Here is a 25,948-nt window from a genome sequence, read left to right on the forward strand (position 1 = left end):
CTGATAGGATAGATGGTGTAATTGCTGATGATGAATTGGCCGGGTTAATTATCTTAACGTGCTCCTCCCAAACTTTGTTATTAAAACATAATTTAACGGCCTTTCTGTCATAGTAAGCTTGCTCAGTATTTCACCTGGTATAATTTACAGAAGCAACTTAAATATAATTTTTGCAAAAAAGTCGTCATAGGCATGTATATTTCATGATCCTGGGTTGATTATTTACTTGCCTTTGTATATTAAGCAGGCATACATTTTTTTTTTTTTTTTATGTAAACTGAATTCATAAACAAAACCTTATTTGGTATGTAGTCTTCCAAACGACCAACTCCTTTTTCTGGACAGATTTAGTTTTATGACTGCACTTCTCTCCCAATAATGTGGCAAAAAGCGAAGAGCTATATTGGATGTAATAGTGTAAATGTAGAGGCAGCTGCATACATATACTGAATCTACAGAATAAAATTATATTTTACATAACATTCATGAATTGTTTTATAAGTGAATTGCACTTACTGCTTTCTTGTTTTTGGCAGGTAAACCTCCATTGGTCTTAATGATAACTGTGCACAGTTTCACATCTTCAGGATGTGTGCACTTTTCCTGTGGCAAAAGTAATAAGAATTTGATTCAGCATGTGGTCCACATTAAATTCCAATGATAGCATGGAGCCTTGAAAATCATGCATAGGTATATTTGTTGCCACTTGATGAAACACAATGTAAATAAATCCACTGAACACAAAAAGCCTCTCTCGTACTAAAAGCTGAATGAAAAAGAATTTGCTTCAGTAATTTGTAAGTACCACAAAAAGTCCTTGGGACCTTTTAAAACTAGACAGCTGAACCCACTGATCCAGACTGGACATTAATAACAGCCGTTGCAAGAAATCGATGATGAACGGGCACAAATGTAAAAAAAAAAATAATAATAATTTGTAGCTCTTCTGTATTACGATGAAAATAGAATATGAATAAAGGGTATATATCGCATTCACAATCTTTTCTAACACATACATTACACAGGGAATTATGTTTAAAAAACCTTGCAGCTCTGAAAAAAATGGCAATGGCTTCTTTTGCTTTAACGGCTTTACTTTCACATTATCCAGTGGGTAATGCATATTCAACAAAGGCTAAGGAATTACCCCCATAACCACATACCAAATATACAGTGGATATGCTGGAATTAGACTATTTAAAGATAAAACCACCATAATTTTCTACCAGTAGCCACATACAAGCATTAAATGAATCTAACAACACTGTAACATAATACTGATTCCAGGGGTGATTTTGGGGTCACTATATTTAAGGTGGTGTCCTGCAGGTCCGGGTCCCACAAATTCTATAATTAACACTGAAAGCTGCTTCCCATATTTTATAGAAAAAGGGCAACTTGTTTTGTAAAACAACACTGACACCATGTCTTGTCCAGTGGGGAATGCTGGGTATTTTCCCTGAGGCTACTGTCTCACATGGTGTATATCACCTTGAGAGGGGGCTTAGCATCAGCGTCTGTCTTCTGGCAGCTCCGTTTAGTGTTGACCCGTTTTCGACGCTTACGAAGAACCACATAGATCTGCACGTACACAAGAAGGGTGATGATGAAGGGCACGTAGAATGACATGATGGAGGAGTAGACAACAAAAGCGGGGTTGGCAATTTCACACATGGTATCATCCCGTGTAGCTAAGAGAGAGAGAGAGAGAGAGAGAGAGAGAGAGAGTAAAATATGGTTACACAACTAATTATGGGTGTAAAACTAATATGTTTCCTGACACACTGGCAAATGCCTGTATGGCAAATTTCCCTTTACAATTGCAAATTAGCTCTAGATTATAATTAGATTAGAAGCATACTGGAAAATGCTGAGTGAACTCAAAACTTAACCCCTTAACTGTCAACCCGTCCTGAATATGGGACGCCTATGTTTGCTTCACTATATTACAATCAAATCTAATCTAATCTTGACAAACTATATATCGTTGGAAAGCCCTAAGACCTCACAAATATATGTATATTTTACCAATGTTTTTGTTAGAACAGTGAACTCAGTATGAACCAACAAGTGTATTTCATGACAAAGATTATATCAGTAACTCAGTATGTATTTTAACCCTTCGTATTTTAACAGTCTTCGTTTGGGGTGTACACTTATGGTCTTTGGGGTCTCTAGAGACCCTAGGCAACAAAATGTAATTTTGTGACAAAATAAGTATTAAAAACAAACAAAATTAACTGTTTATTAATGTTCTTACTCCACATTTGCAAAATTTTTGGAGGATTTATGATATTTTTTATGATATGATATATTTATGATATATCTGTGAATCTTTGGGTAGGCAGCAATTTGATTCACGATTCATAGGTTTTCGAATCGATTCAAGAACGATTTTTGCACATTTATAATGATTCAATTTGATTCGATTCACAATAAAATTCTATACGATTCTGCATTCTTTAAGTGCATTCACAGGATTATTTAAATGCTTCCCCTAAATTCTTTAAATGCTTAGTCAAGGGGCACATTACACAGAATAAGTGGACATAATAAGGTAGTAAATATACTTTATACTTTCTGTTCTGTAATAAATTATGTCAATTAGCACTGCATCATTCATAAATTATATTTATTTATTGTGTTGTTGTTTTTTTCCTTAACGTTTCATCCGTTCATTCTGCTTTCATTCAGTTTAGCTGCCGATACAGCCTGGCACGTCTACGAGAGCGAGATCACTTTACTTTCAGTGTGAAAACTTCTTTATCTCATTTTCACAAAATAAATTGCTATAGCGATTCAACTTTTCCTCTCCTTCAGCGAATGTTGATTCTGAGAGAAAACGCACCAGATGTCTGTTTGCTAAAGCAACAAACGCTACTTTCATGCATCTGATTATCAGATAAACCTCATGCTTATTTCAAGGGCATTGCTAATGCTGTGGTTCCTCTTCAGGAACTCGAGCTGCGTCAAAATCGCTTTGGGGAACGCGCCCAGCGTGCGCGACTCTGAATATCGTGTGAAATCAGACCAATGGAAGAGCGTGACGTCACCGGCGGAGTGACGTAAGCGACCAGGAAGCTATAAAAGCACGTGCCACGCAGCTGGCGTCAGCTTCGCGTCTCTCAGCAAGCGCTCTGTGTGTGATTGTCAAACTGTTTGTCTGTGAGTCTTATTTACTGTTGTCTGTCCAGTTTAAGAGCTCCTAGACAATGCCCAAAAGCAAGGCGAAAGTTAAGCATTCTGGCGATTCCAAATCGCGTTTTAGGCTGTGTGTTCCTCCCTGCCCGAGATATATAACGGGTGGGGATACACACAACCTTTGCGTGGTTTGCCTGGGTTCGAAGCACGCTGAGTCGGCTCTCGAGGGGGCCGACTGCCCGCACTGTGTGCGGATGTCGGTGCGTATGCTTCGTTCCCGGAGGGCCCTCTTCGAGGAGGGGGCCTTTGCCAGCGTTCCCCGCGGTGCTGGTCCCGCTTCTGCTGAGGCAGAACGGCGGCTGCACTCGTGGGGTTCGCAAGTGGATCTGGTGGAGGGAATGGAGACGGGCCAGTCCCTATCTCCTTCCACTTCTGCCAGATCCGGCACCCAATCCCTAGAGTCGGAAGCACGCTCAGCGGTTCCTTCCACTCAGGGAGAGGGGTCGACGCTTCGCCTCTCTTCCTCCGAGGAGGAAGTTGATGTGGAGTCGCTCGACAGGGATTCGCCACCCCACTCGCCGCAGTATGAGGAGCTCTTGGAGGTGGTTACTCGCGCGGTGGCCAAGTTAAATATCGATTGGCCCACCGAGAAAGCAGCTGAACCGCAGAGAAGCAAGCTTGATGAACGCTTCCTGCGCGCGAGTCAGCCACCTCCCAGCCGGGGCCTGCCATTCTTTCCCGACCTGCACGATGAGATCTCCAGGTCGTGGAAACGCCCATTCTCGGCCCGCCTCTACATCCCCTCGTCAGACTACTATGGGAACGTAGTGGGGATGGGAGAGCGCGGTTATAGAGCGATGCCCCGGGTGGAACAGACGCTCGCGAGCTATCTGTCCCCCGGTGCGGCGTCGTCTCTAAAGGCCCCGGCATTGCCCTCAAAGCCACTAAGAACAACTTCGGCTTTGGTGGGCAAAGGGTATGCGGCAGCAGGTCAGGCTGGTGCGTGTCTGCACACCATGGCGGTGTTACAGGCGTACCAAGCCGATCTGCTCAAGGAGCTAGATGAGGGAGAGGAGATCAAGTCCCATGATATCTCAGAGCTAAGAAGGACCGCTGATCTCTCCCTCCGCGCCACCAAGGAGACCGCTCGAGCGATTGGGCGGTCCATGGCAGCTATGGTGGCCGCGGAGAGGCACTTATGGTTGACCCTGTCCGATATGAAAGAGCGGGACAGGGTCTGCCTCATGGACGCCCCGATCCAGCCGACTGGCCTGTTCGGCGACGCAGTCAATTCTGTCGTCGACAGGTTTCAGGAGGCCCGCAAGCAAGCGGCGGCGTTCCATAAGTTCCTCCCTCGTCGCTCCCTCGGGGCATCTGGGCTGGAGATGCCCCAGCCGCTCCCTAGCTCCTCGTACCGCGAGGCTCAGAAGCAGAGCGTCGCCTCTCGTGCTCCTCCGCGTCGGGAACGAGAGTCTCGACGACGCTCTCGGCCGAGGACTTCCCAGCCCAAACAAGATCTCAGGGCGGTTATTGAAGCTAAGAAGTCCTCGGCCAAGAAACCCTGACGCCAACAACCCAGGGTTTCAGAGGGCAGCCTCCGCTGGGGTAGAGCGGTACACACCACAGTACACGGTGCCCGTCTCCCCTCAGCGCCCTCTGGGGGCCGGTCTGCTAACCCTGCCAGTGATCCAGGGCGCAGCAGGTCCCAGCGAGCATCGCTCTCAGTATCTTCCGCCCGTGCGCGTAGCGGGGCTGAGACGCTCGCCGCCCCTGCGGGGGCCTCTTACACCAGAGATCAGTCTCGAGAGACTGATTCCCTTAGTAGATTATTTAGCAGCGTGGAAACTACTGCCAAATGTATCTCGATGGGTCCTGCACACAGTAGAAAAAGGCTACCGCATTCAGTTCGGCTCCGTGCCGCCAGTATTCAACGGGGTCGTTCAGACAGTAGTCGGCCTCAGGCAGGGTCTGGTTATGGAACAGGAGGTGAAAACCCTATTAGAGAAGGAGGCCATCGAGGTGGTCCCTCCTCAAGACAGGGAGTCCGGACCTTACAGCCGGTATTTCATAGTTCCCAAGAAGGATGGGGGGCTGCGTCCGATTATAGACTTGAGGGTCTTAAATCGTTCAGTTATGAGACTAAAATTCAGAATGCTCACAATCAAGCAAGTTGTAGCGCAGATCAGGTCCCAGGACTGGTTTGTCACGATAGATCTCAAAGACGCATATTTTCATATATCCATCCTTCCACATCACAGGAAGTTTCTGAGGTTCACTTTCGGGGGCGAAGCTTACCAATATCGAGTACTTCCCTTCGGCCTTGCACTCTCACCCCGCACGTTCACAAAATGTGTAGACGCGGCTCTGGTCCCCCTGCGCATGCAGGGCATCCGCATTCTCAACTATATCGACGATTGGTTGATCTTAGCACAGTCAGAGCAGGCTGCGGTTCGGCATCGAGATGTCGTCCTCGCACATATGGGGGAGCTGGGTTTGAGACTGAACGCCAAGAAGAGTGTACTTTCTCCGGTTCAGAGAACCACCTATCTAGGCGTAGTATGGGATTCGACCACGATGCAGGCACGATTGTCCCCTGCTCGTATCGAGTCGATCCGCATCTCAGTCGAGAGAGTCAAACAAGGCCAGTCACTCACTGTCAAACAATTTCAGAGATTGTTGGGTCTGATGGCAGCTGCGTCCAACGTGATACCTCTTGGCCTGCTGTACATGAGGCCCCTGCAGTGGTGGCTCAAGACCAAGGGATTTTCCCCCGAGGGGCAATCTACTTCGCACTATCAAGGTCACGCGGCGCTGCCTACGTGCCTTAGATGTATGGAAGAAACCTTGGTTCTTGAAACAGGGCCCGGTGCTGGGAGCTCTTTGTCGCCGTGTAACGCTAGCGACAGATGCATCCCTCACTGGTTGGGGTGCAGTCATGAGTGGCCACCCTGCCCGTGGTCTGTGGAGCGATCGCCATCGAACATGGCATATCAATTGTCTAGAAATGCTAGCAGTTTTTCGTGCACTGAAGCACTTCCTCCCAGACCTGAGGGGTCACCATGTGTTGGTGCGCACCGACAACACATCGGTGGTCTCCTATATCAACCACCAGGGAGGTCTGCGTTCGCGCCCTTTGTACAAGCTGGCGCACCAGATCCTGGTGTGGTCCCAGAGCAAACTCCTCTCACTAAGAGCAGTATATATTCCTGGGAAACAAAATGTGGGAGCAGACATACTGTCGAGGCAGGGGCCGAGGCCCGGGGAGTGGAAACTTCACCCACAAGTAGTGAAGCAGATATGGAGAATATTTGGCAGGGCTCAAGTAGACCTATTTGCATCTCTAGAGACGTCTCAATGCCCCCTTTGGTTCTCTCTAGTTCATCCAGGTCCTCTGGGACTGGACGCTATGGTACAGACCTGGCCGAGGCTTCGTCTGTACGCATTTCCCCCTATTGCTCTGCTCCCGGGAGTTCTGGCGAGAGTGCGCCGGGACGGGGTCCGTCTGTTGTTAGTAGCCCCGTTCTGGCCGGGCCGAGTATGGTTCTCAGATCTAGTCTCGCTCCTCGACGGCTCTCCGTGGGAGATACCGATCAGGACAGACCTCCTCTCGCAGGCGCAGGGTACGATAATTCACCCTCGCCCGGAGTTGTGGAAGCTGTGGGTGTGGCCCCTGAGGGGGCACAACTTTTAGCAGCCGGTCTCTCAACCGAGGTTGTTGAGACCCTTCTCCAATCCAGAGCTCCCTCAACGAGGAAACTGTACGCCCTGAGGTGGAAACTCTTCACCTCATGGTGCAGAGACCGCCAGCTAGACCCAGCAAACTGCCCGATTGGTACAGTTCTGGAGTTTCTACAGGCTAGGCTCTCTGCAGGGTTGACCCACTCCACGCTGAAGGTTTACGTGGCGGCAATTGCGGCCTACCACGCCCTTCTCGATAGCCAGTCTTTGGGAAGACACCCCTTAGTTACACGTTTCCTCCGCAGTGCGCTGAGGCTGAAACCTCCAGTACGGTCCCGTATTCCCCCGTGGGACCTGGTGGTGGTGTTAGAGGCAATGTGCAGACCCCCATTTGAACCTATTCAAGATATCTCAGACAGACACCTTACACTTAAAACCTCCTTTCTGTTGGCTATCACCTCTCTGCGGAGAGTAGGAGACCTTCAGGCCCTCTCTGTGGCCCCTACTTATCTTGAATTTGCACCAGGCATGACTAAAGCGTTCATATACCCTCGAGCGGGATATGTTCCTAAGGTTCCCTCTGTTACACCACAACCTGTCGTACTGCAGGCCTTCTGCCCTCCTCCCTTTCGGGAGTGAACTTCGCCCGACCAGGCAAAGCTAAATTGTATGTGTCCAGTTAGAGCGCTGGACGCATACGTCCACAGAGCTGCCCTGTGGAGAAAGACCGATCAATTGCTTGTATGCTACGGTCCCCCCAAGAGGGGTTTTCCTGCTTCTAAGCAGACTATCAGTCGTTGGATAGTCGAGGCTATCAACGCTTCCTATGAGTCCTCTGGTGTCCCCCGCTGTCGGGAGCCAAGGCTCACTCTACCCGGGGTATGGCGGCCTCCAAGGCCTTCTTAGCAGGTGTATCCATGCTGGACATCTGCAACGCTGCGGGATGGTCCACGCCCTCCACGTTTGTCAGATTCTATGGCCTAGACATGCCAGTCACTCCAGGCGCTTCAGTCCTCCTGACCTAAGCTGTGCTCTTCGGATACACACTAGGCAGGGGTTTGGTAGTCTGGCGGCGTTGGTACTCGTTCCCCAAAGCGCTTTTGACGCAGCTCGAGTTCCTGAAGAGGAACGTCTCTAGGTTACGTATGTAACCCTAGTTCCTCGAGGGAACGAGACGCTGCGTCTCGGAGCCATACCCCCCGGCACCCCTGCTGGCGCTTGCTGGTACTCGAAGCTGACGCCAGCTGCGTGGCACGTGCTTTTATAGCTTCCTGGTCGCTTACGTCACTCCGCCGGTGACGTCACGCTCTTCCATTGGTCTGATTTCACACGATATTCAGAGTCGCGCACGCTGGGCGCGTTCCCCAAAGCGCTTTTGACGCAGCGTCTCGTTCCCTCGAGGAACTAGGGTTACATACGTAACCTAGAGACGTTATTTTAGGTCTCCATTAATTTGTGCATGTGGTAACTTAATGTGCATATATTTTGAAAGCACTGAATCGCTATAGAAATCATGATTCATTTGATTCTTAGCGTTTTAAGTCGATTACTGTTCCGAGATTGGTGATTCATGATTCAAAAATCATGTAATCGATGCATCGAGAAAACTAGTGAATCATTACACCCCTATTATTTGCTATTTGACTAATTAAAATATATAATAATTTATTTTTTTCAGTTGGATTCATATCTACATATTCTGAAATCACAATTATAACAATAAAAATTATTTGAATGAATGTTCTTTTTTTCACACTAACATAAAAACCTAATTCCAGATTATTATTATTTTTTTTTTTTATTATTATTATTTTTTGTTGTTGTTGTAGATCTAGAACCTGTACAAAGACCACTGTACAAAGTGTCATGCAGTGTCAGAGAATACTCTTTCAATTTTGGCAAATGTCATTTTGCAGGTCAAAAAGACCCTGAAGACCACATAAGGGTTAATCGTATTTAAATGGTTTAATATTTATGAATTCAATTATGTTCTTGTTCACTTGCAGAAAGAGGCCACCCATGCGTTTTTCTGATTGGCAGTGATTTTTTATTGACTTTGTTGTGTCCCATAGCCATATAGCATCTGGTGTGGATGGACAATTTGCTTGTTGTTGGAATTGTATTGCATCGTGTTCAACTACTTTGGGCCATCAAATTATTTTAAATGATGCTAACAATAAAATAGCCATTGTTGTCTATTTTAATTTAATATATTTTAATACAAAAAATCATCTAGGTTACATATGTAACTCTTGTTCCCTGGAGGCGGGAACAGAGATGTCACGTTGGTGATGACCGACGAATTGGGATCTCGCCAGAGAGACCAATCCACTTTGAGTGTAAATAAATGAGCAAATGAACATTGTAGGGCTGAAACGATTCCTCGAGTAACTCGAGTAAATCGATTACAAAAAATCATCGAGGCAAATTCCTTTGCCTCGAAGCCTCTTTTAATTTATTTTAAATCTCACGTCAGGTTCTTTCGCAATTATTTTTTTTACGCGTTTACATCAACCACAAAGCAGAAGGAGACACAAGTGCTGGGTCCGAAATCACATACTGCAAGGAGTCAGCTGTGTTTTGATTTGAGGGCGCGGGAAAACATAAAGAGAACGTGCATTGCAAGATAGAGCTGGCATACCACAACTAGGACCCTATGGATATGGACTAATATCTGTAAATATTAAGCCGGAACAGTCTATTTAAATATGAATCCTGCATTTTCTGCATGTTTCTGTTAATGAATGGAGCATAAGCGTGTTTTCATTCATTAAACACACTGACGTGCGAGTGACGCTCCGGGGATTTCAGCATCTGCTGTCTCACTAAATAAGGACCTGAACACATGAACAACATCTCCAGAACTGCTCTGACAGTCATTTAATGAGCATTTGACCGTTTGATTTGAGTAAAACAAGCGTCGCATCACATACAAAGAACTGTAAAGGTACGTAAACCCGTCAAACCCATAAAAGTCCGGTTAAAGACTATTATTCAGCAGAATGTGCATAGCCTACTACTAAAAAATGAAAAAAAAAAAAAAATTTTAATAGTAAATCCACTTTGTTTACCAATTTTTTTCTATAATTAAAAGATAAATTAAGTTAATGTTTTATGTTTAATGTGCATCTCAGAAAATGCTTTATTTAAAACCTCAACTGAATGGCACTTAAATGCACTTAATTCATCTGTCAACTTTATTGTCATTGTTCACAGTACAAGTACACACAGAAAAACAATGGGTAATAATTAAATATTAGTTTTTGATGAATGCATTGCATTCTATGCATTTAAAAAATATATATATATTTATTTAAAAAAAAAAAAAAAAAAAAAAAAGGAAACTTAGTTGTTCATTTTAAGAGACCCAGGAGTCTTATTTTCTCTTGTATAATTAATATTGCACTTTAATTAAGCAAAAACACATTTTATCCAATTACTCGATTAATCGATTTAATTTTTTTGGTAGAATACTCGATTACTAAAATATTCGATAGCTACAGCCCTAGAACATTGGCATGTGATTACTGCATCCAGCTGCCGTTGATCACAGCGTGAGGATAAGAGGCAGTAGGTGCACTGCATTCATTCATGCTCTCGCTGAGGAGCTGAGACGGTGACCCGGCAGCTCAGCGGTGGTACAGCAACTGTGGTGAAGAGACATGATGTCTCCATTTCCTCCTTCAGGGAACATCAGGGTTACACCAGATTTCAGGAATTCACTGGCTGAAAGGCCTGGTGCTGGATGCTCCACCACGCATAGCCACCAGAGTGCTGGAGGACTCGACAGCCAGGGGGCTCTATGGAGAACTAGGCGTCCAAGGCGCACGTCCTGATTTTGCTGAGTTAGATGTGTTCCTAGGTCAACATATTTTGTTGACCCTGGAACAACATTTTACTCCAAAAATATATTCTTGACCATATCCCTACACCTAAACCTAACCCTAACCATGAGTAATCCCTAAAATCAGAGGAAATGATAGATGAATGACACTTGATGTACAAGCGCCAAACAGAGATTTTAAGCATAAACTTTACAAAATCTATAATCTGGTTCTTCAAATCTGATTGGTTAATCACAATGTTGTTCCAGGGACAACAAAGATGTTGGCCCAGGAACATGTCTCACTTGTTAAAATCAGTTTCTGAACCTCTCTGAACAAGGCATCTCAGCGCCACTACCCATTTGAGGTGACAACACAGGAGGAAACTGGTTCGTCACACTGGCTATAGAACCTAGTGAATGTGTTAGGAGTTGCCCAGGTCACAGCTCTACAAATGTCTGCCAGCGAGGCACCACGAGCCACGAGTGAGCATGCAACCTGAGCAGGCAGGGCACACCTTGTGCTTTGTAGGCCAAAGTGATGGCATCCACTATCCGGTGGGCCATCCTCTCCTTGAAGACAGCCTTCCCCTTCTGCTATCCTCCATAAAAGACAAAGAGCTGTTTTGAGGTCCTAAAGCTCTGAGCTTTATCCACATACTGCCGCAGTGTGTGTACAGGACAGTGCAAAGCTATGGCTGGGTCTGTCTCCTCCAGGGGCAGCACTTGAAGGTTTTCCACCTGGTCCCTGAAGGGAGTGGTAGGAACCTTGGGGACATAGCCGGGCCGGTGTCTCAGTGTTGCACTGGAATCTAGTCCAAACTGAAGGCAAGATTAATTGACCGAAATTGCCTGCAGGTTCCCCACCCTCTTGATCAAGGCCAATGCAGTCAGGAGCAGGGTTTTTATTGAAATAAACTTCAAATCGACTGACTGCAAAGGCTCGAAGAGGGCCAAATCCCAAAATCCCAATCCCAATGCCAAATCCCAAGAGGACAGGGATGAAGGCCCAGGAGGATTTGCTATTTGCTCTGGTGAGATCCCAATTCATCAGTCATCACTGACATGACGTGTATATTTAATTTTATAACATTTATGTAAATATTTAATTTAATATACTATTTTTTGTGATGGCAAAGCTCAATTTTCAGCAAACCTCTATGTTGTTGTTTTATTGTGGAATACATGTGACAAATTCATAGGGATAATGTCATGAATGCCATAAAATGTTATTTGTCATTGTGGTGTTTTTGTCTCTTTTGTTTATTTTTTAAGAATATATGTATTAAAAATATATGTATTTAAAACAAAACAAAACAAAAACAAAATATTTGTTCTGAATGCTATGATGGTGAGTAAATACCCTAATGTAAATTTTTGTGTAAACTGTTGCTCTATGAATATAAGGAAAAAACTCAGACATTTACCTGTGTTATTTAATCCAAACAACAAAGGGCAGGAAATAGCGAATGAAAGCACCCAAACCACCGAGATCATTACCGTGACTCGTCTCTTGGAGCTGTAGCGTGTGTTGTACAACATCGGCATAGCAACAGCTGTGTACCTGCATGAGAAGCCCAGAGGGAAGGAGATGAAGAGGGGGTGGATGGGTTGGGGTGGATTTGCATTCAGGCAGACAAACAGAGAAGTAAACAATGATGGTCACACTCTTGCTTTTGTAACTGTGATAAACCTAAACTTCATCATGATCATCACTATCATTTCCAAAGCTTTCAGTGGTCTTCCTACTCAAACAAAAAGCTTTTACATTCTGGGAGACGTCACTAAGCATGGGTTGCACTGAATGTGATTTTTGTTTCTGATGTCTGCGTTGTTTGACTGAATTCATGTCAGAGCTATCTGTTCTTTTCAGCGGAATAATTACTGGGACTCTTCAGAATCCCCAAATTACCCCTTCATAATGTCCTTCTCCGTCAAATGGACATAATTTGATGAACTTTTGCCGCCATAATCAATAAAAATGTAGATCAATTTTTTTTTATCTAATATTCAGTATACCACCTGCTTTCTGTGGATGATAATGGCACAGTTTTAATTGTAGAAGGCTATTTAGAACCTGATTAAACTGAATTACATGTGGCTAGTCAATAAGACGTCCATTTTTTTGCCCTAAAAAACTCTTTAGTGAAGTTAAACTCTTTAGTGTTCTGCACCTTCACCCAACAATAAAAATTGTCATCATTTATTCACCCTCGTGACATTCCAAACCTTACTTTCTTCTGCAGAACACAAAAGATGATATTTTGAAGAATGTTTGTAACCTTTGACTTTCCTTATATAGATGAAACATTTTTCCATGAAAAAAGTTTGAGTATAAACATTTTTGAGTTAACGATCCCTTTTCTTTGTCTTTCAATTTTACCTCCCTCCCACATAGCAGACAGACTTGGCCCAAATGCCTCAAGCTGGCACTGATGGCCTCCTGTCAGCAATGTCATGTACCCTTTCAGCCAGAGCTGGGCCATGTGTGGCAATGATGGCACGGCGTGGATTACGCCAAACAATATGAGGGCTGATTGTTGGTGGGAGGAGTGTGGCCCAGATCAATCCAGTGATATGTGGCCCAAATCAGGCAACGATGTGGCAGCATATTAGGTGACCCAAGATAAACAAGATAAATACAATATTGCATGATAGTTGTTAAATGTATATACATTAGAATAAAACATTGTAATTTCAAAATTTAGCAAATCAGTCAACTGCATTAAAATGCACTACATTATAATTATGCACTCGGCAGCCGCTTACATTTTTAGTTAAAAATAACAGTGTTTTGTGAATGTTGATGCTTTAATAACACACATTTATTGGGAGTGTGAATGGTGGGAATGGAGAGAAAAAATTAACATAACTAGTAATGTAACTAATTACTAAATACTTTTGAAATAAAGTAATCAGAGCAGTAATGTGATTAATTTTAAAAGGAGCAATCAGTAATCAGTAAATCAGAGTGTCCTGCAAAACACTGCTGACAATTGGGTTTTATTTATAATAATATTTTTTTAACACAACTGTAGTCTAAACAACAAGATGCCTATTTCATATGGCATAACATCTCACCATTCCAATGCTCACAAAAATATGTGATTGAGATATGGTATTCTTGCGATTTAAAAGAATCATTACACTTTTCATGAACTGAAAGAAGAACCTACCTGTCAATACTAATGGCACACAGATTAAGAATGCTGGCTGTACACATCATGACGTCAAGGGTGACGAACACATCACAATGGATTTTACTGAAACGCCACTCCCCCACCACCTGCAACACATGCACAAACACATAATCAGACTTGAAAAGAGTTCTTGAGAAAAGTTCTGTTATTTACTGTGGACAACAATAAGACTTTACTGGCAGATAAATACATAAATAAATAAATAATGAGGGGTAGAGAAATAGAATGCAAATGAAATGAATAAAATAAAAACTGAATACAAAATTGGTTCTGGAAAAAGAAGTATCATATAAAACTGTAACACTTTATATTATGGGGTCTCACTTGGGAGGCCAATCGTCTCTGAGTTTAAGAGAAAATGCCAATGAAAATTGGTTTGTGGATTTTGCATGCTGAGCCACACTGAAGACGCATTTGTGGATGGTTCATTCATGTTTTTCCTTTATATAGTGTTGACATGGCAACTAGTAAATACCATACATTTTGTTATTCTAGAATGTGTGTAAATATTTAAACCATGTGTGTTACAGCTAACCCCACATTAGTTTGTGCTAAGCACACCTCTATATGACAGTAGCATAAGCCTGCCTCGTGTCACATAAAACAAATCTGGCCATACAAATCAAATTGTGTAAGTTATTCAAAAAATTTCATTTTTCTAATATTAAATAATTATCCTCCTCAGAAAGTTTTTTTCTTAATAGAGTTGGATGCCCTTTACAACTCAGAACTTATTAGTACTCATCTGGCACCACATTAGCCAGCAGTAGCTGGTACCAAGGGAACAGGACTGAATGAGCTAATAGAAAGCTAATAGAAAGAGCAACTCTACAGAGTAACAATGAGAGTCGGTCCGCTTTCTTCTTTATCTCAGGAGACATATAGAATAATTATCCACCTCTTATCACTATAGCCTGTCATATCTGATCTACCTGTCATTTTCACCAACAACACACAGCAAAAATGAAAGGAATCTTTGGAATTGACAGTTGACTTCATTATAGTCCTCATGTACGCTTTGTCTGCAAACTTTTATACTTTTAGAGACATGCATATACATCTAAAGAGTATCTTAACTCATGGAAAGCTCTTTGGGGTGAATTCAGCAGGCTACCTCAATCTGTGTAAAATGCAAAACTGAACTGAGAATTAATTTTAAATTCAGGTAGTAAACAGGATGTTGAATTGGAATTTTAATTGTTTAAAAAAAAGACAAAAAGACAATGCAAAATTTGCATGTTGACTTGCCTTGTTTTATTGGCCATTGATGGATGGATGAATGGCCTTATAAATGTTATAGAAATGTGTATTTATTTGATCATATTTAACAAAATAACATTTGTAGACCAGGGTGGAAGAACATCCTATAGTACAATTTCTTTAAATTTATTTTTTATTATTAATTATTATTATTTTATTTTTTTTACACGGCAATGAATATTCTTATATTGTCATATTAACTCATTCTTCAAGACCTTCAAAAACTCTCTAGAAAAAATTGTGCAATATAATCAGCCTATATTCAAATCCTTCTAAATCATGCCCTGTCAACTGTAACTGTCAACATAACTCAGCATAAATTTGCTCAATGTTCTTTCCCTCATCGCTATGTCTTTGGTTCTTCTCAACATAGATCCTATTAACTTGATTTTTTTTATATAAATCAGTGCTGGCATAATTCATCAGCCTTTCCTTTATCAATCCTTTCCATCATTAGATGGTGAAATCACATTGAGAGAATGTCTTTATAAAGCTATTCATTATTTACAGGTAAACGGTGACAAGACAACACTTCCTTTACATGTCCAGACAATCTATTTCGGTCGACAGCTCAATATAGTGTCTGCAACACTGTCAGGAAACTCTACAGTGATCTAAGATCTGTCTACCTTCAAGTCTTAAAGTAGCTGCCGCTGTAACCACATTCACTGTACGCTGGGCCTAATTCAGGCTATTCGACAGGGGGTCCGTGGTAGTACTACAGGGGGCCCGCCAATTATTATTCTTTTTTTTTTTTTTAAGAATGCAAAAATATGTAATAGACAAAAAGATATAACATTAAGTTAACTTAAACTAAAGCTAAAAGTTAGGAAGCTAACTTTTTAGTTTCATTGGGCCTCTCTCATTCAGTAAAATTAAAATGTCACGTTAAATTCTACGACTGTGTACATCATGTAAGGATCGTAAAGTAAGTAAAATCATTCATATGTTACTATACAAATGTACTATATATATATATATATATATATATATATATATATATATATATATATATATATATATATATATATATATATATATATAATTAAATTGGCTCTCTTAAGACAACTGAAGACAATAAACATGTTGACACATGCAAAATGTTATACTGTCCTTTTAGTTCTCTTTGTGTATTATAATTTAAATATATTTTTTTATTTAAAGCTGCGGTAGGGAACTTTTGACGCTCTAGCGGTTAATAAACAGAACTGCTTGCATCTTGCGGAAGAACATCATAGCCGGAACTACTTCTCTCTGTTTATGTCTATGAAGAATCACAAAGGTACTGGGTTACTCCGCCGCGGTACCCCCAAAGCGATCTAAAATAGTCCTAATATAAACACTTATTATAGGTGCACCATAGTGATTCAGGACAAGCTAAAAACACGGTTTGGAAAATGGATTCATGGTGTACTCGCGTATTATATACATTTTTCTACATTTTGAACACAAACAAAGTTACGGACCGCAGCTCTGATTGGTTGTTTCTTACCGGGAGCAATGGATTTTCTGTTCCTAAATGGCAATAGGAACACTGGGAGGAGCCAGAGGAGCTTGATTTTTTCACAGATTATCTGTCTAATATTCTACTGTCAGGACATAATGACAGGTTTAACAAATATGTAAAAAATATATTTTTACAAAAGTTACCTACTGCAGCTTTAAGTAAATATATAAAAAGAGTTTTCTGTTCAAGAATGGAAGATCATTTATGCTTCTGGTATGAGATGTGAGCTACTTTATGGTAAGAGAATTAATTGCATAAATCAATCTAATCATTCACGGGGAAAAATATGGTGGCCACATTTTTTTTTTAAAGGAGTTTGAAAGACCAGCAGAGCTGACCCTGCGAATTGCAGCCAAAGGCAAGTTTCACAGACTGAGGTGGAGTAAGATGAACACTGGCTAGAGACATGTCAATGATGCCAAGTAGGTCTCTCCTTTTCTCCTGACCTGCCGTACATGAATTTACCATTGAATGAAAATGTCAGCATGGTTTTATTTAACCATGATAGGGCTTTTCATGAATCTTTTCATGAATCTCTGCACTACCAATGAGTTTGCACATCTGAGGTTACCCTGAAACTTGATATGGATGATATTTGATGTTTGATATTCCATGAACATTTCTGTGGAGAGTTTGTAAGGTGTTTTTTTTTTTTTTTTGTCTTTTTAGTGTAGCAGAATGCCTGCTGGTTGTTTCATTGACATCTCAAAAATACTAAGTCGACTCAAAGAGAGTGCATTAAAATTATCTATTTGTGCTACCAAAACATCAGCTACAAACATCAAGAGTCACCGGGTCTCTGCCAACCTAAAACTAAAATCATAAAAATGCGTTTGTCAAAATAAAATATACTTCATAAAATAACAAAAAAAAAATTATAATATTAATACAACAGGTGCATCTCAATAAATTATAATGTGGAAAAGTTCATTTATTTCAGTAATTCAACTCAAAGTTGTGAAACTCATGTATTGAATAAATTTAATGCACACAGATGGAAGTAGAGCGAAGTCTTTGGTTCTTTTAATTGTGATGGTTTTGGCTCACATTTAACAAATCCCCACCAATTCACTATCTCAAAAAATTAAAATACTTCATAAGACCAATTAAAAAAAAAAATTGTAGTGAATTGTTGGCCTTATGGAAAGTGTGTTCATTTAATGTACATGTAATCAATACTTGGTATGGGCTCCTTTAACTTTAATCACTGCCTCAAATCAGAGTGGCATCGATGTGATCAGTTTGTGGCACTGCTGAGGTGGTCTGGAAGCCCAGGTTTCTTCGATATTGGCCTTCAGCTCTTTTGCATTTTTTGGTCTCTTGTTTCTCATTTTCCTCTTGACAATACCCCATTGATTCTCTATGGGGTTCAGGTCTGGTGAGTTTGCTGGCCAGTCAAGCAAACCAACACCACAGTCATTTAACCAACTTTTGGTGCTTTTGGCAGTGTGGGAAAGTGACAAATCCTGCTGGAAAATGAAATCAGCATCTCCAAAAAGCTGGTCAGCAAAAGGAAGCATAAAGTGCTCCAAAATTCAGTGATTTAAATTTAGATGCAGTGACTTTGATTTTCGAAAACACAATGGACCAACAAAAGCAGATGACATTGATTGCGCACCAAATCATCTTAGACTGTGATAACTTAGCACTGGCCTTCAAGCAACTTAGGCTATGAGCTTCTCCACTCTTTCTCCAGACTCTAGGACCTTGGTTTCCAAATGAAGTACAAAACTTGCTCTCATCTGAAAAGAGGACTTTGGACAACTGGGCAACAGTCCAGTTCTTCTTCTCCTTAGCCCCGGCAGGACACCTGTGACGTTGTGGTTCAGGAGTGGCTTAACAAGAGGAATACAACAACTGTAGCCAAATTCCTTGACAGGTCTGTATGCATTGACCCCAGCCTTAATTCATTGCTCGTAAAGTTCACTCAAATTCTTAAATCAATTTTGCTTGACAATTCTCATAAGGCTTTGGTTCTCTTGGTTGGTTGTGCATCTTTTTCTTCCACACTTTTTCCTTCCACTCAACTGTCTGTTAAGATGCTTGGACACACCGCTCTGTGAACATCCAGCTTCTTTGGCAATGCATGTTTGTGGCTTACCCTCCTTGTGAAGGGTGTCAATGAATGCGAGAGACCCTTTGGAAGGCTCAGGAAACCTTTGCAGGTGTTTTGAGTTGATTAGCTGATGGGCATGTTACCATATGCTAATTTGTTGAGATTGTTGGGTTTTTGTTAAATGTGAGCCAAAATCATCACAATTAAAGGACCAAAGACTTCCACTACTTCAGTCTGTGTGCATTGAATTTATTTAATACACAAATTTCACAATTTGAGTTGAATTACTGAAATAAATGAACTTTTCCACAACATTCTAAATTATTGAGATGCATCTGTAATTTCAGAAATTTACAAAGGCAACATTTCTATCTTAGTATAACCTGATGAACTAAAACTAACATTTAAATAAAATCTTATAGAAGCTATAAAGACCTATTAAGTAAATAAACAGAAGAATAAGAATTTGTATTTATATTACATAGGTCAAGGTCACTTTAACATAGTGCTATATGAAACATTTACACACCAACATACACAGTACAGAATAATGAAAACATCAAAATTATGAAAAATAATTCAAATTAAAATGGAAACGAAAAATAAGAAAATAAAATCAATAATGTCAATATAAATTATAACATTATCTCTATTATACTGATTAAATCAAATGCAAATACAGGAGTGGAAGATCAGTCAGTTTGTTGTAATTCTATGCCACTGAAAGTCATTTGATGAATCTATAAATGAAGGTTAATATTTCATTATCAAATGACATGCAGTAGCAATCCTTCTGGGAAGGGAGGGACTTCATACTGTTTGGCCAGCAAGAGCTAGCATTTAGACTATTTAGACTTATAAACATGTACATAAGTCATTCTTTTGTATGTATGCTTCATACTTTAAACCATGGCAGAGACTTTAATTTTGAGTCATAGAAGAAAGCTGACATCATCTATACAAATGCATGGTAGACTAACAATAATATTTTAACTGATGATGGCCCAGCTTCCCTAATTTTTATATTGAACAATGTTGCTGATTTGTTCATGTTTATGTTCCCAGCATGCACTGAGGCATGCATAAATTATAGACAATATTAGTTTATATATATGAATGCTTCAAGAAACCTACTTGCAATGCTATCGAATTGTTAAAAGTTTCGGCACTTGTGTAAAAATGCTGTAAAATGAGGATCCTTTCAAAAGATGTATAATGTAAAATAAGCATTTAGTGTGACCATCCTTTGCGTTTGAAGCTTTTGCTCTAGGTAAACTTGCACATAGTTTTTTCAGGTAGCTTTGCAGGCAGGTTTCTTGAAGCGTCTTGGAGAAATATCATTATTAGAAGTATTATTATAATATATAGTTTTTTTTAAATAAATCTGTAAAATTTAAGTTGACTAAATCTAATGTATATTTAGTCGACTAAAAGTAGACTAAAAAAACATTCAGATGACTACAACTAAATTGCATTTAAGTCAAAGGGCTATGATAATTTAAACTTGATTTGACTTGCTGTCAAAATTAACAATTGATTTCTGTCTTTTTACAGAAAACTTTAGAAGTGATATACTGTATTTATGTTACAAGATGTCAAACAAGATCTTGTGTTTTAGTTTAGGAACCAATTCTCACTATTAACTATTTACTTATAAGCATGTATTAGGATGCATACATATTGGATGTTTATTAGTACTTAAAAAGCACCTTAATCCTTAATCCTACACCATAATTAAATTTAACAACTAGCATACTATTAATCAGCTGCGAATTAGGAGTATGCTACGGGAAAATCCATAGTTAATAGTGCAAATTGATCCCTAAACTGAAGTGTGACCCTTTTATTTTTTATTTATTTAAATACTACTACTACTAGTACTACTACTACTACTATTAATAATAATAATGATAATAATAATAATTATACTAAAGTTAATAATTTTATCTGTATGTGATGCTTGGGTCAAAGGTTAAAATATATTTTATCAAAATTCCAAAATAGCACTTGCCGGGTTCTATTTGTGGTCTTATACAGATTGTAACACCAAAGAACAAGGAAAAGGAGAAAATGTGAAATTACCCTATAGATGCATTGCTGCAGCTCAGTTAGTCCTCTAGTTCCTATGGAACCTTTGTGAGGCTACAAATGATGGTCTTAGATGCAATATGTTTCAAGGACAAAGGACAGATCAATTTGCTATTTGGGAGTTGGAAATCACACAGCCGACACAGGAGCTGTGTGGTGCCGAGTGCATTATAAAACCCAAAAGCTGTAAGGTGCCTGCTTACAGAAACCCCTGGGACATGTCCCGAAGGTGTTGTTTTCCAATTAAATTAATTCAATATCATATATTTAAACAATAGCGAGGCACTTTTTAATCATGCCTCATATCCTTAAAAAAAGTAAAGGTTGTCATTTTTAGACATACAGAAACGTGGCTCCATATGACACAATTAATGTTTCTTACCTCAAGGTACACCACCCAGGGCATAACTAATGTGGCCACGAGAAGATCTGCCACCGCCAGGCTGACAATGAGGTAATTAGTGGTGGTCTGCAGCGCTTTCTCTCGAGAGACTGCCATACACACCAACACATTGCCGAAGACAATGACAAAGATGAGGAGAGTCAGGAGCAGGGCATAGTAGTTATACTGATGCTTGGCCTCACAGCTTGTGCTGTTGAGGGACCCGGTCCCATTGTCATAATAAGTGTCATTGTAGGGATACTCTGTGAGGAATTCCATGTGCCAGGAAAGAAGCCTGAAACTGAGAGACATAATTCACTGTCAGTGAAGCTGCAAACATGGAATGAAACCAAGCAATATGCCAACAAGAAAATGTTATTGATCAGATGTTGCTCTATCATATCTCAGCAGAGTTTTTTCAGTTATGTTTCATTCATAGCAGACGTGTGTAATTTATAGCCCATGTTCATCACCAAATAGAACGAAAATTTGGATTGTTTTCAAACAGCTTTCCCAAACACAGAGTTTATATCTTACAATTTTGACTTTTTCCCCATGAGAATTCTGAACCTACAGTACATCTCATAATAGTTTGCATCTTGCAATTCTTTTTTTTTTCTTTTTTTTTTGTTTTGTTTCTGCCATAATAAATAGGGTTACACTTTATTTTGATAATCCACTACTAATTAGTCGATTTTACTAACTATAAATACCTTTGCAACTACATGCCAACTATTGCTCATTAATTTGCTACTACATGTATACTAACTCAGAGTAGACTATTACGTTAGGTTTAGGGTTAGTAGAATAAGCTATATACTTGCAAATACGTGTTATACAGCCAAGTATGGTGACCCATTCTCGGAGTTCGTGCACTGCATTTAACCCATCCAAAGTACACACACACGGAGCAGTGGGCAGCCATTTATGCTTTGATCAAAGGCACCTCAGTCATGGTACTGAGGTATGAGAGAGCACTGTACATCCACTCCCACCCACACCTACAATCCCTGCTGGCTTAAGACTTGAACTCACGACCTTTATATTGCAAGTCCAACTCTCTAACCATTAGGCCAAAACTTACCAAATACTCTAATGTATATTAGACTTGAGACACAAATATACTCTAATGACTGCAGGTTGACATCTAGTTGCAAAGTTATACTGTTAGTAGAATGTGGACAATCAAAATAAAGTGAACCAAAAATAGCAATTGCACATTTCTATCTCACAATTTAGAATGTATTTCTAACAATTATGAGTTTTTAAAGTTGCAGTTACCTTTCTTAACTTAATAAAGGATTGAGTTTAAGACTGTACACATCTCAGACTTTTATTAGTATCCGTAATAGCATCATAGCATTTCAAGTTTGTGATATTTTCAAAAACCCTGAAAAAAAAGAGGCATTATATTTCTCAGGACAAAAATGAGAAACAAAAGTCTTCATTTGCATTTATTCTCACAGTGTCTTAAATTAAATCTTTTTAATATCTCAATTATTTCTCTATGGTTTTTCTTCTTCTTTTTTTTCTTTCTACTGCAATCCCTGTTTAAACTGTGGAATGGGAACAGTAATAATCTTAACAGAATTAATGGATTAAACAGTCATTTAGTAAAAGGTCATTTGTGACTGTATGAGGACAGATTAAAATTGATACAGTTACAAAAGAGGCGAGACCCGAAGGAAAAGAAAATTAATGAGAACGGGGTATCATTAACATTCTTGCACACTATGGGTGACACTGAGCATTGTAAAAGACCTATATAAGCACAATCACGGCATTCACCTGATACTCACACAATAACACCCATCTTCATTTGCTATGTACAATATTTGAAAGACACACATTAAAGAAATATCCAATTTCTCCTCTAAGCTCCAGAACATTGTATAGCTTCTGAAACATGATTGATCTTTTTCTGTTTTAATAGTGGCATAATAGCTATCTTGTATCGATTTGGAATTTACACAGCAAGATCTATTAAAACAATCGACATCTAAAACCAACAGGGAATAGCAGTGATACTGAGAATACAAGCTACTAAAGTTTAAGGAAATTATCATATATTATACAAATATACAATATTTATTCAAATTCAATTCCTCCATGAAATAATATATACTTAAAAAATATATATATATTAATTTGAAAAAAAAAAATGGAGTCAGTGTCTGAATTCATAAAGACCTGTTTCTCAATTAGAATCTTTTGAATGAACGATTCAATGACAAATACTTTTTTAATGGACGAGGGTATTGCGTTACAGTACATACACGTTAAGATACTTTTGTTTGATCACTAGTGTAGAGAGAATACGTTTTTATACCCAAACTATAAACTTTTAAATCAGTACTTCTGTTATCTAAGTGTCTGTAACACAGTAAAGATGTGCTGTTGTAAAACTGTAAAGGATATCGTCACGTTCTCGTGAGATTTGACTAACACATTGGGTCTCGCACCACAAGATCTTGTTATATCCCTAATATATATATATATTTACACACTCACCTAAAGGATTATTAGGAACAACATACTAATACTGTGTTTGACCCCCTTTCGCCTTCAGAACTGCCTTAATTCTACGTGGCATTGATTCAACAAGGTGCTGAAAGCATTCTTTAGAAATGTTGGCCCATATTGATAGGATAGCATCTTGCAGTTGATGGAGATTTGTGGGATGCACATCCAGGGCACGAAGCTCCCGTTCCACCACATCCCAAAGATGCTCTATTGGGTTGAGATCTGGTGACTCTGGGGGCCAGCTTAGTACAGTGAACTCATTGTCATGTTCAAGAAACCAATTTGAAATGATTCAAGCTTTGTGACGGTGATATCCTGCAAGAAACAAGGCATGGTGGATCCATGTTCTCATTCTGTTTACGCCAAATTCTGACTCTACCATCTGAATGTTTTAACAGAAATCGAGACTCATCAGACAAGGCAACATTTTTCCAGTCTTCAACTGTCCAATTTTGGTGAGCTCGTGCAAACTGTAGCCTCTTTTTCCTATTTGTAGTGGAGATGAGTGGTACCCGGTGGGGTCTTCTGCTGTTGTAGCCCATCCACCTCAAGGTTGTGCATGTTGTGGCTTCACAAATGCTTTGCTGCATACCTCGGTTTTAACGAGTGGTTATTTCAGTCAAAGTTGCTCTTCTATCAGATTGAATCAGTTGGCCCATCCTCCTCTAACCTCTAGCATCAACTAGGCATTTTCGCCCACAGGACTGCCGCATACTGGATGTTTTTCCCTTTTCACACCATCCTTTGTAAACCCTAGAAATGGTTATGCTTGAAAATCGCAGTAACTGAGCAGATTGTGAAATACTCAGACAGGCCCGTCTGGCATCAACAACCATGCAACACTCAAAATTGCTTAAATCACCTTTATTTCCCATTCTGACATTCATTTTCGAGTTCAGGAGATTGTCTTGACCAGGACCACACCCCTAAATGCATTGAAGCAACTGCCATGTGATTAGTTGATTAGATAATTGCATTAATGAAAAATTGAACAGGTGTTCCTAATAATCCTTTAGGTAAGTTCAAAAGTATCAAAAGGGTATTGACATTTCCGTACTTATAAAGTCAGAAACCGAATTAAATAAATTGTTGTTTTGTATGTTGGTATGTTGGTTTCTAAATTCTTTGCTCAAATCGAAATATAAAATTACAGTATTGTCTTATTTAAAAAATAAAATTTATATATATATATATATATTAGGGGTGTAACGGTTCACAAAATACACGGTTCGGTTCGATACGATACACTGATGTCACGGTTCGGTTCGGTTCGGTACGTTTTAGATACAGCAAAATGTAAAAACATCTCAACTTTTCAGAATGCCGCAAGCGCACCGCGGGTCATGTGACAAGAACTAACCAATCAGTTAGTTCACTTCATCCTTTCCCGTAACAACGTTGAAAGCTCAGCCAAGATGAAGGAACAGCTGATCATAGTTGTATATGGATTGCAATTTTGAAATAAATTTAGTAGCAGAGCTAGCCTACAGCAAGGGATTTTTAGAGCTGCAAATCCATTTATCTTTTGCTGAAATTTCCGCGTCTCATGGAGAGAGCACGTCATTGTTGCTTAGCAAAGACAGACGCCTCATGAGCGTTTCTGCCCGAGCGATTTGGAAAGGAGGAGAAAGACGCGCCTAGCGTTTTCCTCGCGTTTTTAGGCGCGATATGTGAACGGCCCCTAAGGCGCTTGCTCACTCAGCACGTGCTGAAGGCTCATTGCAAAATGTCGAATGCATTTAACAGACCAGAAATAGAAGATCCTCCAATAACCAACAGGTCTGGTGTTTGGGTGCACTTTGGATTCCCTATAAACTATAATGGTGTACCGGTGTCTAAATGCTGCGGGGATTTTTTTTCCGTCTTTTACCAGATACTGACACAATAAGGTGATGTCGGCGTAAATGAGTTGACATGTTTCAAGTATTCCCGCTGGTGTTTTTTTTTTTTTTTTTGTATTCCCGCTGGTGTACCCTATTGTCATGTAGCAGATGCGACATACCGTTGTTTTTTTATCCACCACTCTCTTGCCATCACCATTATAGCTTACAGGGAATCCAAAGTGCACCCAAACACCAGACCTGTTGGTTATTGGAGGATCTTCTATTTCTGGTCTGTTAAACGCATTGGCCACCGCGTACCGTGCATGAACTGCTCGCTCACTCAGCGCGTACTGAGTGAGTGAGTGCCTGACTGAGTAGCCTAACATAAACATATAACTATAAGTTGCTGTTTTTTTCTCCTTCGGGGGTGTCAGGGGCATTGCCTGTTACGTCGTTTGGGTTATTGG

At 40.2% G+C, this 25,948-nt stretch overlaps 1 protein-coding gene across 3 annotated transcripts in view; it reads right to left on the reverse strand.

Annotated features, from left to right (window-relative positions):
- The window catches only part of LOC127958629 (D(2)-like dopamine receptor), a 120,592-nt gene that overhangs the window by 24,044 nt on the left and 70,600 nt on the right, over nt 1–25,948 (reverse strand). For all 3 annotated transcript variants that reach the window (XM_052557537.1, XM_052557536.1, XM_052557538.1), the window contains exons 2-6: nt 21,136–21,436; nt 13,819–13,928; nt 12,070–12,206; nt 1,492–1,691; nt 517–603 (exon numbers count right to left, since the gene is read on the reverse strand). In XM_052557537.1, coding sequence (XP_052413497.1) covers nt 517–603; nt 1,492–1,691; nt 12,070–12,206; nt 13,819–13,928; nt 21,136–21,414 — 813 coding nt within the window. In that variant the 5' untranslated portion in view covers nt 21,415–21,436. The remainder of the gene's footprint in view (nt 1–516; nt 604–1,491; nt 1,692–12,069; nt 12,207–13,818; nt 13,929–21,135; nt 21,437–25,948) is intronic.

This window comes from Carassius gibelio, chromosome B5 (assembly GCF_023724105.1).
Source record: "Carassius gibelio isolate Cgi1373 ecotype wild population from Czech Republic chromosome B5, carGib1.2-hapl.c, whole genome shotgun sequence".
NCBI lineage: Eukaryota > Metazoa > Chordata > Actinopteri > Cypriniformes > Cyprinidae > Carassius > Carassius gibelio.